The sequence below is a fragment of the Thunnus maccoyii genome, chromosome 19 (genome assembly GCF_910596095.1).
Source record: "Thunnus maccoyii chromosome 19, fThuMac1.1, whole genome shotgun sequence".
In the NCBI taxonomy this organism is placed as follows: Eukaryota; Metazoa; Chordata; class Actinopteri; order Scombriformes; family Scombridae; genus Thunnus; species Thunnus maccoyii.
In genome coordinates, this window is record NC_056551.1 from 628,348 (window position 1) to 642,046 (window position 13,699).

Consider the following 13,699-nt stretch of genomic DNA (forward strand, 5'->3'; position numbering starts at 1 on the left):
AAAGCCAATCTTTTACACAAAATTGACCAGTTTGATGCCCAGCTGTTAACATGAAAAAACCCATGTGATCAGTGTGAGCCTGTTGGTCATGATTTCAGCCCCCTACACCTACCAGCGTCTCCCATTGAGCTGAAGATGTTCTCAGTGACATCTAGAATGCGGTCGGTGGCTTCTCCATGGCGTCCAATAGGATGGCCTCCACTGGCATACTGTTTGATGTGTTGAAGCAGCTCATTGAGGGCCTGAGTGACACCTGTGGCAGCCACGCCCACCTGTTTCAGGAGGCCCTCGTCATTGGTGGCCCCCTGTGATGCCTCTACACAGCCTTCCACTGACTTGGCCACCAGTTTGCCTGCCTCAATCAGTTGCTCCTGGCACACTGGGGAGCTGATGGTTGGAGCCACCACCTAGATAAGGGATAGGAAGTGCTTAGGCTATTTTCACACACAACAGGAAAATCCAGAATCTCAATTTCCTACAACAAAACTTTTCTCCTCAGCGTTCAGATGGTGAATACTGCAGCTGCACAGATGAGCTGTCCAGCTCAGAGTAGATATATCTCAGGTAGTCTTACTCACCCTGGTGCAGGCCACCAGCTGAGACGTAGACAGAGCACACTGAGTGGCTGCAGCAATGACCCGGTTCTGCTGGGCTGAGTCCTCTGTCTTCTGGGCCACGTTCTTAGCTTTGAGCACCAAAGCTGCTGCAGCATTAGCCACAGCCTTAGCAAGCTGCATCAGCATGTCCTGCCAATGGCAAAAACACACACAGCAGTTAGCATTATTTAACACTGACCACTACATTAGTCATGGGTGAACAAGGGAAATAGAAAATTTGAACTCTTGGAATTTTAAATAAATCATTTATGAAATTATTCACAGTACATAATTAAATTCTGAAATGAATAATACATCTAAATATGGCAGAGAAGTGACATCAAGGAAAAGATAGGCTGATGATTACAATCAAACTTGATTCTCTCTTCAAAGTAGATTTTAAAGTCTATTTTAATACACTACTAACGTGGCCATGTCATGCACATGCCACACTGAATTACTTATTGATGGCTGTAATCTTTCTTCTTGTCCATACTGATCGGTAAGAGACACCACAACTACATTGTAAGAAACTGGGGAAAAAAATCAACAGTCAGGATACATGTAAGTGTTTCCTTGCTGAGCAGCAATGGAGAGACAGTAGCATGGGCAATTTCCAAATAAATACTGTAAATTTGAAAAATACCCACTTGATTTGTCTAATTCAGATTGCTGATGCCTCATATTAGTTTCAGTTGAATTTGCATTTTTACACAGAAGGAGTTGGATTTTGATTCACATCTCAAAATGGAGTCATGGAGGGGACGTTCACTTCATGGCCAGTATATAGAGGCAGCCACAGTGTTACTGGCTACTCTCTATGGAGATACCTGATAGCAATTTGGATTTGAATTGAATTATGATTGACAGATTGAATTATAATTGTGTTGTACTGGATTACTTACTATTACTTTGTTGACTAAGAGATTGTTTTGATTGGCCTTTTAGAATGAGGACACATTTGTTACCAGCATTTGACAATAAGAGGGGACTCTCCATCTGGCACCCCTGAAAGATCCTTTACCTCGAGACTGTCAAATATAGACATGAAACAGAGGAACACAAGATACACTTTTATAACACAGCCAAAGGCAACACTCCTGATGTGTCTTCTTATATTAACCTTCTCAATTCTTTTGGGGTTAAGCACTGACTGAGAAGCTTGCTTCAGGAGAAAAACAACCACTCAGGTATTAGTATATTTGTTATTAAGTTGTTTAAGGTTCATTTTACTTTATCTGCCAAATGTGGCATCTAAAAACCTGTTTAAAATTAATGAGAATGGTGTTAAAGGCCTAATACTTTAGAATTAGCCATAGACTCTAAATAGCAACTGAAATAGGGATGCATGATATTGGATTTTTTGCCGATATGCCGATATTTCCAACTCACTGTGGCTGATTGCCGATGCCGATACCGATATATGCTCCAATACCGATAAATGCACATATTTTTTTCCAGATGGCTGAGGAGACTATTATGCATGCAAGCATAGATTGTACTAAGTATGACCAAGAAAGACAATATATGAAGGAAGAACTTGGGAAGCCTTAAAACTTTAATGAACCTGCCAAGTGGGTGGAGCAGTAGAGTTTTCATTGAGTTCATTAGACAGACAGGATTAATGTGTAGGATTTAATCTCTGGTCCACACTCTGGAGCAGAAGGTGGCGATAATGCACCTAATACGCTGGTTGCCAACTGCCGTTATAAACCAAAAAGATTTTTTTTTCCAAACAAAGTGGCACATCCTGTCAGCCAAAGTGTTTGCTTTCTGTGCAGCCAAACTTAGCAGCTCCTCAAGGGACTGTTTCTGTTTCTGCTAAATGTTAGCTGGGAGGCTAGCAACTAACGTTAGCCCCTGCTCTCCATGTGGATCCAACCAAAGCACTGAGCCCCGGTTTGTTATTCAGGTTAAAGTGGGAAGAAACGGCGGGTATGACGGGCAGCTTGAGTGAAGTGGAGCCTGCGGAGGAAGCACCGGGACCGTCAGGGTGAAACAGTCCCTGGAGGGAAGCACAGTCAGGTGGTGGAGGAAATGGCAAGATGGCAGAAATGGCCGATGCCGATATTTCATTTTAGAGCTTTTATCAGCCGATACCGATGACGTGCCGATAATATCGTGCATCCCTAAACTGTAACATTTAAATAAAGCTGTCAAACAGGATATATTTGAGTTGTTTTGTGTTGTTTTCACAAAACTCTTCTCACACACACTTGTTTGTACAAATGGTTCTTGAATGAGACAGTCATAGTCAATATACACATCGCATACACTAAAGTATTTTCCATAAAGATGTTTTTCTGTAATACTACACAGAAAGACCGAAGTACTACCAAAAATATTCTAAAAACAGAAGCAAAACTGCTTTAATCAAAGTTAAGATGAACAGACCTGGAACTGTGGATCAGTGTCTGCCTCTCCTATGTGAGACAGCAGCTCTCCGCTGGCCTGGCCCACATTTCCTGCAGCCTGCAGCAGATTCTGACGAGGCTAAAACCAAACGTCTAGTTAGACAACTCACTGGACATATATTATGGACACGAATTCAAACAACAAAATAGCACAAACTTCAAAAAAAAAAAGATATATCTTTATCTCTAGTGTACCTCTGTGTTTGCAGGCTGGGCGGTCTTCAGCATGTCAGAGACGGCACAGGCCAGGTTCTTAGCAGCACCCAGTAGCTGCTGGCCATTTCCTCCTTCATCCTCCATGAGCGCTGCGAGCAGTTTGACACCCTTTGACATCTCAGTCAGGTTGGAGGAGATTGTGGTAACAGCACAGCCCACCGCTGTGTAATCTGTCTCTGCTGGGTCACCTGAGCACAGGTAGATAGACAAATGACTGTATTCATTTCTTGAGGGAGAACTAGTTTGGTCACAGAGGCCCAGGAGCCTGGATCAGTCAGCAAAAACAGAGGTCAATTACAAATGATCAAGTAAAACAAATAAACAAAACTCCAACTTAAAGATATATACATTATATATATATATATATATATATATAAAATACACCTTTAGCCTTTAGCTGATGTATGGTTTGAACTATCCACCTGGTCTTCCAAACATTTTCTAATTCACCGGGACGAGTTACAGGAACAGCCTCTGATCAGTTTATTAATTCTATTCGTGTCAATGGCAAAATGCTGTTACCCTAAGATACTGGTGCTCATTGACTATACAGATAGTGACAGGTTCACGTAGAGTCCCAGCTGAAAAAGCTCATCTTTGTAGTTTCCCATTTAACAAAGGCTTACAAAACCATAGTCACCTTAACATTTCTGAGGATGACATAGCACCTGCATGTCCAATCTGACATACTGAGGTCTGGAGAAATTGTGGGACTACAAAGGTTTGACTTCATCAGTTCATGCAGGCTGACTTATTTAAAAAAAAAAATCTCATTAAGATAAGACTCCCAGATTTTCCCACATGTAGATAACATTTAACATGCAAAGCAGTGTGTCATCACTATAGGATGGACGCTATGAGGACCAACTGCCTTGTTTGTTCACCTTTGCTATAGGTGAACTTGCTCAATGGTGACAGTAATGGCATTTATTATTAGGGTTTCTCTGTGATGGTGATGAGAAAACCTGTAAACTCTGTGAAAAAGTCAGGCTCCTTAAAAACTATTGTAAAGAACTTGTTGTCCTCATTTGGAGGAAAAGCTCCCAGATCTACTTCTTAATCTACTTTTTGTAATTTGGTAATTAACTGTCAGAATGTATGTTCAATTTCAAATTGTCTCTGAGAGGATTCTATATGTTTGAGCAAATATTATGAATCTGAAAACAGATTAGATGTTCCTGTGTTTCTACCTGCAGTGAGATTGACCATGGAGGCGGTGCCTGCTGTAATGGCATCCACCTGGGAATGGATCTCATGTTTGGACTCATCCATCTTGTTTTTGCGCCAGGCTTGGGATGCCTTAAACAAAGGAGAACAAGAACAAGTACAATTTCCCTCTGGTCACATGACAAAGATCCAGAATACACTGCTCAGCACTCATATCATATCAGTATTTAAATCAATCCACAGAATAAAGAAGAATCTAATCTCACTGCATCTGTTCCCAGAGGGGGCAGTGTATCAAAGTCATCCAGAGAGGCCTGGGCAGCCTGGACCGCCTGCATACTGGAGTTGATGGTTCCAGTCAGGGCTTGCTGGGCTGAAGTCTGTGGAGACACAAAAGTTCTGTCACTACTATTAACTACTGTAAAGTTATAGCTAACACTGTTTCTCAAATGTGTGTTCTCTCAAAATCAATTATACCACTATATTCATAATAATCTGGACACTAGCTGTGAAAGGAATTATTAGTATATTTACATATAGTATTTTATATATAGTCTTTTCTTATTGTAAACAAATCCAATGAAAAGGCCCAAACTACATGCTAGACTTTCACTTCCCTACTCTGTCTGTGGCTCTCAGTTCCAGGTCTCAACTTTGGTTTCCTACTCCTCATGTAGTTTAATTTTTACAAAAGGTTCAGTCATTTTCAGCTGGTCATTGTAATTTTTAGTAAACAGGAAGACATTGTGCATTTGATGGGGTCTAGATCAATTGATCATGTGTTTGGGCCTAATGATGGAAATTGTTGACATTAAGGAAAATATAGAACATCACCAGACTTATCATTTAAGACAGTTTGATCCATTTCATGTAAATGTAGCTTGAAAGAATTAACTCAAGAATTGACTCATTTTCACATCATCACAATATGTTATGAGCTCAATGTCATATATATATATATATATATATATATATATATATATATATATATATATATACACATATATTCTGTTTGTGGTTATATCATGTTCAGCCATCCTTGCCTTGAAAAACAAAAAATACATATTAGGTTTTGTAAAGAAAAAAACCCTTGAAATGCGGGCTGAGTTCTGGCCCATTGTACTATCAAATGCATTATAGGTTTAATGATATATTTGTTATTTGTTACATCTTAACTCTTCAAAGTACAGAATAGATGCAGAAAACTAGAGAGGTAGTTGATAGCATTAGTATCAGTCACATTCTGCCTGCCAGTTGAACCCCTTGAGATATTTGTTTTACCAGTGGAGGCATGTGTCCTCGGTGCATCTGTCCACTGGTGATGTGCTGCTTAGCCTGAGGCATGGAGCCCATCTGGAAGCTCTCTGGACCTCCAGCTCCTGAGCGCATGATAGCTGGCAGGGCCACTGAGCCTGTCTCCACCCTGCCCACCTTATTGAACTGCTGCTGCAGCACTGTGGACCTGGAGTGATGTTAGGAAGAAAGGAAAAGAACGAGAGAAATTACTTAAATGCTAAATAAAGGGAAACTGGATAGCAAACCAATTCTCTAAAGCACTGCTGTGAGCACATGCTAACAGTTGAAGGTCACCTTGATCCGTGTATTAGCATTTTTACCAACTCTTCTCGTTGAATTCTTCTTTTTCTCTTGATGAATATGTCTAAAACTACTGGAACTAGGTTTAAACTACTAAATGTACAATGTCTTAAAATTAATAGCAATCATAGTATGCTCTATCAGTGACACACACACACACTTACTTTTTGGGTGACACAGAGTCTTCCAGCATGGTTGACTCTTCATCTCCCTCTAGGCCAAAGTGGTCTTTGCTCTTTTTCTGTTGAAAGGCAGTGATGACATCAGTGGTGACCACACTGGACTATACAAAATGTCATTTTGAGGGATTCCTAGTTTAAGGAAGGTTGGCCAACAAGCAGACAAGAAACCTTGTATGACACATTTGAGACACTGTTCAGGTTTTATCTCTTAAAACACAAAACATATTTTAAAGGCAGTTATCAATAATAATTGTGACATTTTTATCTGATAAATAGGTAAAATACCTTTAAGTGTGAAAAATGAATAGAAAACAGTAGAAGAGGACTGTATGCAGTTGCTGCTGGTTCCATTTACAGCCTCAAGACATCATCACAACATAATGAGCAATACATGAGTCAAGTGTTGGTGTCATCCTAATTTACAACAACATCCTGGCAGTCTACATAATTACATTTACAAGAAAATCAGCACTCATGTCCATTGGTTGGAGTGCTTTGGGAGTAAATATCCAACAGACTCTGTATGTCCTCTCCTATCTAGAAGTGTGACAGTGGTACTGGAGATCAAGAACACTGTGAGAGGAAGTGGGAGTGATGAGGATCAGACAGAGTATTTAATTCTGTGGAAATAAGTATAAAAATAGAGAACAGACACTGAGCAAAACATCCCTCATTTCTTGTGAGCTACACAGCTTAATGCTCAGTTTGACTAATACAGCTTCTGTTTGTATTTAGATATACACTTGCTTTCTGTGTGGCCATTCATTTCAGTGTTTCTGCAGTTTACATTCACAACACATCTACTATATAGACTTTGACCAACTGTTTTTCTACAATTAAGAATCCACCTCATGTCACCTGCAGTAAACAATGGATATCTTAAGGTCTCTGATGGGGGACTGAAGAAGAGACTGAAGAGGGCATCCATGATTTTAAAAAACACGCTATTATTTTACCTTAAACTAATACAGTTTACCAATGTAATGTATAATGTTGGTCCCATATTAATGCTGGCTGTACCTTCTTGAGGATGATGTCGATGTAACCGGCAATGAGCTGAGCTATCTGCTCTCCCTCAGTGGTCTGCACAGAGTAGTAGCCATCCTGGTAGTCTCCAAAGTCCTGACAGCGGAACAAATAACCTCAGATTAAAAGATTAACACATGAAGGGGATGCACACAAAGTTTAGGGGATTAAAACTCCGACCATGAACAGCAACGTCCTTGCCTGGTCCGAATCCAGCTGGGAATAGTTGTTGCATCTCTCCCTCTCATTTCAGAGGGTCAAGTATCCAATCAAATTAATGCTAAACTCTGATTGGAAGCCAATATGTTCATGGATTTAAGGTAGGTATATTTTGGCAACTCTGGCAAAAAATTGTGGTAAAACAATACGGAATATCAATACACCAAACCATCCATACATCTGTTTTCTGTGGGATGATGGAAGCCTGGGTGAGAGGCAGTTTACAACCTGGACATGTTTTTCTAAATCTTGTTTAAACAAAAATCTTTTAAGACTTGAGAAATTTTGGTCTGCTTTGAAATCATCCTGATGTAACTGTTATCACTCAGGTCTGAGTTCCTACCTACACTAAGATTTGACTTAGTGAAAGGAAGTGAGCACTAACTTGCCCATAGGATTTGAAACCATTTTGGAACATGCCAGAAACCGAGCCAGTTTTTCATACTGTCAAGAATATGGTTGAGTGCATGTTGAATGCAGCACTATGATTTCACCAAAACTGACATTCAACAGCTACAAAAATATTAGAGCTGAACACAACAAGGATTTTAAAAATGGCACTTCCTCTCTAGCCAGCTGCATGATTTCACATTCTGAGCCATTTAAAAATTTGGACAGGGATCACATGCAACCACAGCATATCACGCCTCAACACAGATAAGGGTGCTGTACTGGAACGATGGGAAAGCAGCATAAGGGTGAGTCCAGACATGCTGTAAAGGAAACTCATTTCATCTTTTTACTCACTACACAAACTTTGTTACAATGTGAGGGTTGGAGAGTAGTGGTGAGTGGTGAATCCAGAGCTGTGATACAGCTAACCTCTCTTGGGGACAGCACCTCAGGGTCAATGACATGTTCTGTCTTCCCATGAAGAAGAACTCACCAGGGTGAAGCTCTTTGGTGAGGCAGCCCAGCGTTTGATGTTGGTCAGGTTCCACTCCTGGATCACCTCCTTCGTCTTCTCGTCTACCCTCATCACACTCTCCTTGGTGATGCCCAGCAGACGAGGAACCAGTTTGTTCTTGCCCTTCATCTTCTCCTGCAGGAAGTAAAGGAACAGTTAGAATGTTCTTACTGGGAATTAAAAGCAAGTGTGTCAAGTCATGAAATAAACATAGCAGGGAAAAATAGAAGGTGAAGAAACACAGGTCTGGCACAGTAGAATTACATTCTCACCCCTAAAATCAACCTTATATGAAAAGGCTGTGTTTCATCTCTCTGTGTACTGCAGGACTGCACTTATATAGCGCCTTTCTAGTCTTCTGACCACTCAGAGCACTTTAACATTACAAGCCACATTCACCCATTCACATAAACACCGATGGTGGCAAGCTACCACATAGGGAGGTTCAATATCTTGCCTACGGACACTGCAATATGTGGACTGCAGGATCCAGGAATCAAACTGCTCATCTTCCATTTCGTGGATGACCCACTCTACCTACTGAGCCACAGCCATCCAAATTTCATAAAACAGTGGTTTTATCACAGCAGTGCAGCAGTTTGAGAGTGACTGCTGGTTAACAGGTAAAGTTTATGACACACGCTCATTTCACACTCGCTCCACTGTCTGTTAACAGAAACAGAAATTTAAGCAGACCAATAATACTGTGAATTCAGCTGCATTAAAACACAGTACGAGTGATCAGAAGAGAGCAGGTGGAGACTGAATGGAGGTTGAACCTGAATGGGCTGGCACTCAAGAGAGTAACCAGTTGTGTCTGCAGCTGTCCAGCACAGGTAAGATATGACAACTCGTTGTCGTCTCTAACTTTCTCTGTGATCAACATATGGCACAGCTGTTGTTTTGTGTTGATTTTATCGTATGATGCTGCAGCCATAAATGAATGATTTGGTCATCCAGGCTGTCTGTCCCACTCCTTTACTGGCCTTGATGCACTTTTGTTGTTTGCAAACAGGATGAAGAAGAAGAAGAGATGTAGCCGTTTTATGTTGTTCAAGCATTTCACTGTGAACAGAGGTCTCTTAACAAATGACCTGGAAATGTTAGTGTGGTTGCAAATCATTTTCACACAAAAAAAAGCATTTTCCATGGAAGATACAGTGTCTGTTGATGTCTGTGGCTCAAGACTTTAGCAGTCATTGACTGCAAAGGATTTTCCACAAAATATTAAATATGATCATTTTGTTTGACTTCATATGTTTATCTGTCCAATTATTTTTGAACCCTTGCAATTTGTTTACGTTGTGTTAAAAGGGCACATAGGAAACAAGCCACACAGCTCTTTCTATACCAATGTAAAACTACTCAAATTAAAGCTGAGGCATTAAAGGTATACTATGCAGGATTTGTTGGTTGCTGAGAGAGCGACAGCGGTCGAGCGAGCTAGAGAGTGAATGAAGAGAGGGAGCAGCGTTAGCGAGAACACAATCCTGAATCAGATAAATAAAATGTTATTTTCTGATTGTTTCATGGTGGTTATGTTCTAAAGCAAAAATAAACAAGTCCACACAACCGTGCTGGAAGGTGCCGCATTGCTGGATTTTGTGCGCTTCATCCTGTACGCTGTAGTCCCTGCTCTGTGTGTGTGTGTGTGTGTGTGTGTGTGTGTGTGTGTGTGGGGAGTTCAGCCCCACCCAGGGTCAAGCAGACACAAAGACAGAGAGCAGAGGAGAGAGATGGAGACAATGTTGTAACCTGGTCGCTACACTACGAGTGCTGACCTCACACCCTTCACACTGTTATTGGCTACATACCAACTACCCAAAGGCTGATGCCCACAAGCATCCTATAATAGTTATTATAGTTTACTATAATCAGTACAACAAACTCAGTCCAGGTCTCCCAGCCGTTTTCAAATTTGTACTGATAGTCTTAAAGCAATTGTTCATTTCTCCACCATATGAAGTCATCCATATAGTCCATCAAACTGAAATGTTGAGTGATATCTTTCTCACCTTGACCAAAAAAAATGACACTCCATAGGTTTTCAGGGACCTGGCCAGCTTTACATAGCTAACTTTGGCCTCGATCTCTGTCATGTTCTGGCAATTTTTGTGCGCCTGTAGAGACAAGAGAAACATTCAGAGCAGTGTAGCAACTCAGGGTAGCATTAAAAAATACCTGTGTTTACTCGTTTTCACCTCGCAGACTGATAAATAAATAAATAATCAGATGGATAATGAGGATAAGCTGATGCACACACTTTAACAGAGTTCAATAATTCTTACCTGGAAGATCTTTTTCTCTCCTTTGTTTTTGATGTACTCTTTGGGCAGGAACTCCTTTAAACTGAGGAGGACAAAGTTGTTTAACTACAATTAAACAAAGCTCAGGACCATTTCATTGAGCAATAAATTATATAAACACATTTCAAACTAATTGATAGAAAGTTGTAAAATGAATATGAAGGCAGTGCTCACTCTAAGAATCCAGGCTTGTGTTTGGACTCGTTGTGGTCACCAAACTGAATCTGACACTGGTAGCCTGCAAACTCACAGGCCTTGTCAAAGGAGACGGGATGAGATCCATTCAGAATGTCATCACGGGCCTGTCCACACACACACACACACACACACACACACACACACACACACACACACACACACACACATCAATGCTTGGACTATAACTCAAAATTGAGACAAACAATTGAAAACTACTTTTAATATCCAGTAAGATATCGCTAAAGGCAATATCAGAGATTATACCACAGCCAGTGTGCCTTATTTTCAGACACTGTAACCGTACCATGTAGCTTCCTCATCAGTATACTAAGTAAATACTCAGATGGTGGGCTGTTAGTTTCAGCTGTAACTGACCTCTGGCTTCTCCTACTGAAAGAATTTGTAAACACTCATTTCGAGGTTAACAGAGATCCAGTCAGCACTATTTTCTATCTAAAAATATGCTGATGTTACATACAAATAACCAGATTATGGTTATGGACAAAATTTACAGTACATCTGGGACACCTTTATCTCTCCATCTGTCATCACTGAACAAGCAGAAGAATTCATTTCTATATCACATGTATGTGTATTTGTCTGCTTCTGTATGTTTTGTATGTATTTTCTCTCTTTGAAGAGTCATTCTGTTTGTGTATTCAGTAATGTTAGATTGGTTTGATCTCAGTGTCTTTCATTGCCTGGTTAATTCTCCTTGATGAATAGTTGACCCCTGTCTACAAAGCTCCTCATGCTGATGCCCCCTTATGGAAGCCTGAGGTCACCTCTGTTGTTCTGGCACGGATATTGTTCAATGGCAAATCAGGCAAGCTGCTGCTAGTTAACAGTTAATTAGTTAAATTCATGACAGAATCAGCTTTATCGGCCAAATATGTTAACACATAAAAGGAATTTGACTCCAGTTTCTAGTGGCTTTCAATGGGCCTCATTCACAAACCATGCGTACGAACGTGTTAAGCACAAATCCGGGATTCATCAGTATGTTCTTACCTGAATTTGTTGTTACTCTGCAAACAAATTTAGAACAGCCTTAGACCATGCCTACGCACAAATCATAAAAGTACTATGGTCTTAAAAAATGATCAGTTAGTCAGTTAGATAGTCAATATTTACTCAATGTAAACAGCATATTAGAGCAACGATTATTTTAAAAATTGGGCCTAAATGTACAACATTTAACCCTCCTAATGTGTTAGAAAAGGGTTTATACCCTTAGTGTCCGCAGGTCAAATTTGACTTGTGTTTGAATTCATTAACAAGCACTCAAAAAAACACTAATTGTCATCCAGTAAAATGTTTTATCTGCTAAGTGACTTATTATTCATCAATAACCATAATATATATATATATATATATATATATATATATATATATATATATATATATATATATTATACTTTGATATTTTATGTACCTTAGACCACATTTTACTTACAATGTACAAATCGTTTTTAGTTCAAAATAGGCACAATTTATCTATTTTATTGCTTATGATGGACAGAACAGGCAAATAAGACCATGAGATGATCTGATAAACAAAATAACTTGTTTATATTCTCTTACATGTTAAAAATGTGAATGTTGTGCCAGGTGTGTGGTGAGATGTGAAAAATAAAGCACGAGAAAGCCCCAGCCTGGGTAACAGGAGATGGGTATCTATATTTGTGGGATACTTTTGGGGACGAATTTCAGACTAAAGACCAGTTAATTGGGGACAGCTTGTCCAATCGGGGACAACAGCTGTGTCTCAAATTGAGAAAAAGATGATTTTTGGGTCAGTGGTTAAGGTTAAGGTTATGGTCAGGGTTAGGGTAAGTCTCCAGGAAATTAATGTAACTCTACGTAATGTCCCTGACAGTAACCTAGGTCAACATGTGTGTATGTGTGTGTGTGTGTGTGTGTGTGTGTGTGTGTGTGTGTGTGTTGTGCCAGGTGTGTGGTGAGATGTGAGAAATAAATTGCAAGAAAGCTGCAGCCTATATACTGCTATACAGATATATCCATACATAGCTGGGGGACAGGAGATGTATATGTGTGTCTGTGTGTGTGTGTCTATGGGGTGTGAGTGAAAGAGAGACAGGGGGTTATGCATGGGATCATATTTGCTGCATGCCACTCTACAATTGAATTCAAGTTGATATGCTTTCTTGGCATGAAACATAATTTTAATATTATTACACAATATTATTATACTATTTTTATAGGATTTTATTTTATTTTAGGATTTTTTATTTTTTATCTTTATTTTGTTGTAATTTTTGTTATTCATGATGGTTTGGCAACATTTACTGTGTATTTCTCTGCATAAACAACCCATAATTACTGGTGGGTAAAATTTGACCCATAACACAACATATGTAACTTTTTTTATAGGCATTAAAAAAAAGAAAAATTATCAAAATGTGTTTGATTGTATTCAGTACACCATTGTAGAGGATGCAATGAAGCCTTGTTTTGATCAGAAAAAATTAAATGTATATTTCACACATCTAAACTTGAAAACAGGTCAAATTTGACCCTAACACAATAGGAGGGTTAAAAGTGTGAAATTGCTAATACACAATTTATTTACTAATTATATCATTTATAGACATTGTGATCCATAAATCATCATAAATGTAATGACATATATTACGCAATATAATACACAGTATATTAAAATTGCCCTGTTCCCATTTTTTGATGTCAATAGCTTATATGTCGGAATTTCCATTTTGGAATGTGAAAGTGATTAATTTCCCCCATCAGATTGACCAAGATACATCCAGCTGGATAACCAGCAGCCTGTTCAGTGTTCCCCACAGCCTGACAGTTCAGTAGTGGCACAGGGAGGGACGCTTTGCTTTTGCTA

General features: G+C 39.6%; 1 protein-coding gene across 1 annotated transcript in view; it reads right to left on the minus strand.

The window, feature by feature from the left end:
• The window catches only part of tln1 (talin 1), a 107,046-nt gene that overhangs the window by 42,016 nt on the left and 51,331 nt on the right, over positions 1-13,699 (minus strand). Inside the window, exons 8-20 of the mRNA XM_042394404.1 lie at positions 10,804-10,931; positions 10,612-10,672; positions 10,339-10,443; positions 8,303-8,458; positions 7,192-7,293; positions 6,154-6,230; positions 5,675-5,855; positions 4,660-4,773; positions 4,417-4,525; positions 3,206-3,414; positions 2,991-3,089; positions 579-746; positions 113-407 (exon numbers count right to left, since the gene is read on the minus strand). Of these exons, the coding sequence (XP_042250338.1) occupies positions 113-407; positions 579-746; positions 2,991-3,089; positions 3,206-3,414; positions 4,417-4,525; positions 4,660-4,773; positions 5,675-5,855; positions 6,154-6,230; positions 7,192-7,293; positions 8,303-8,458; positions 10,339-10,443; positions 10,612-10,672; positions 10,804-10,931 (1,804 nt within the window). The remainder of the gene's footprint in view (positions 1-112; positions 408-578; positions 747-2,990; positions 3,090-3,205; positions 3,415-4,416; positions 4,526-4,659; positions 4,774-5,674; positions 5,856-6,153; positions 6,231-7,191; positions 7,294-8,302; positions 8,459-10,338; positions 10,444-10,611; positions 10,673-10,803; positions 10,932-13,699) is intronic.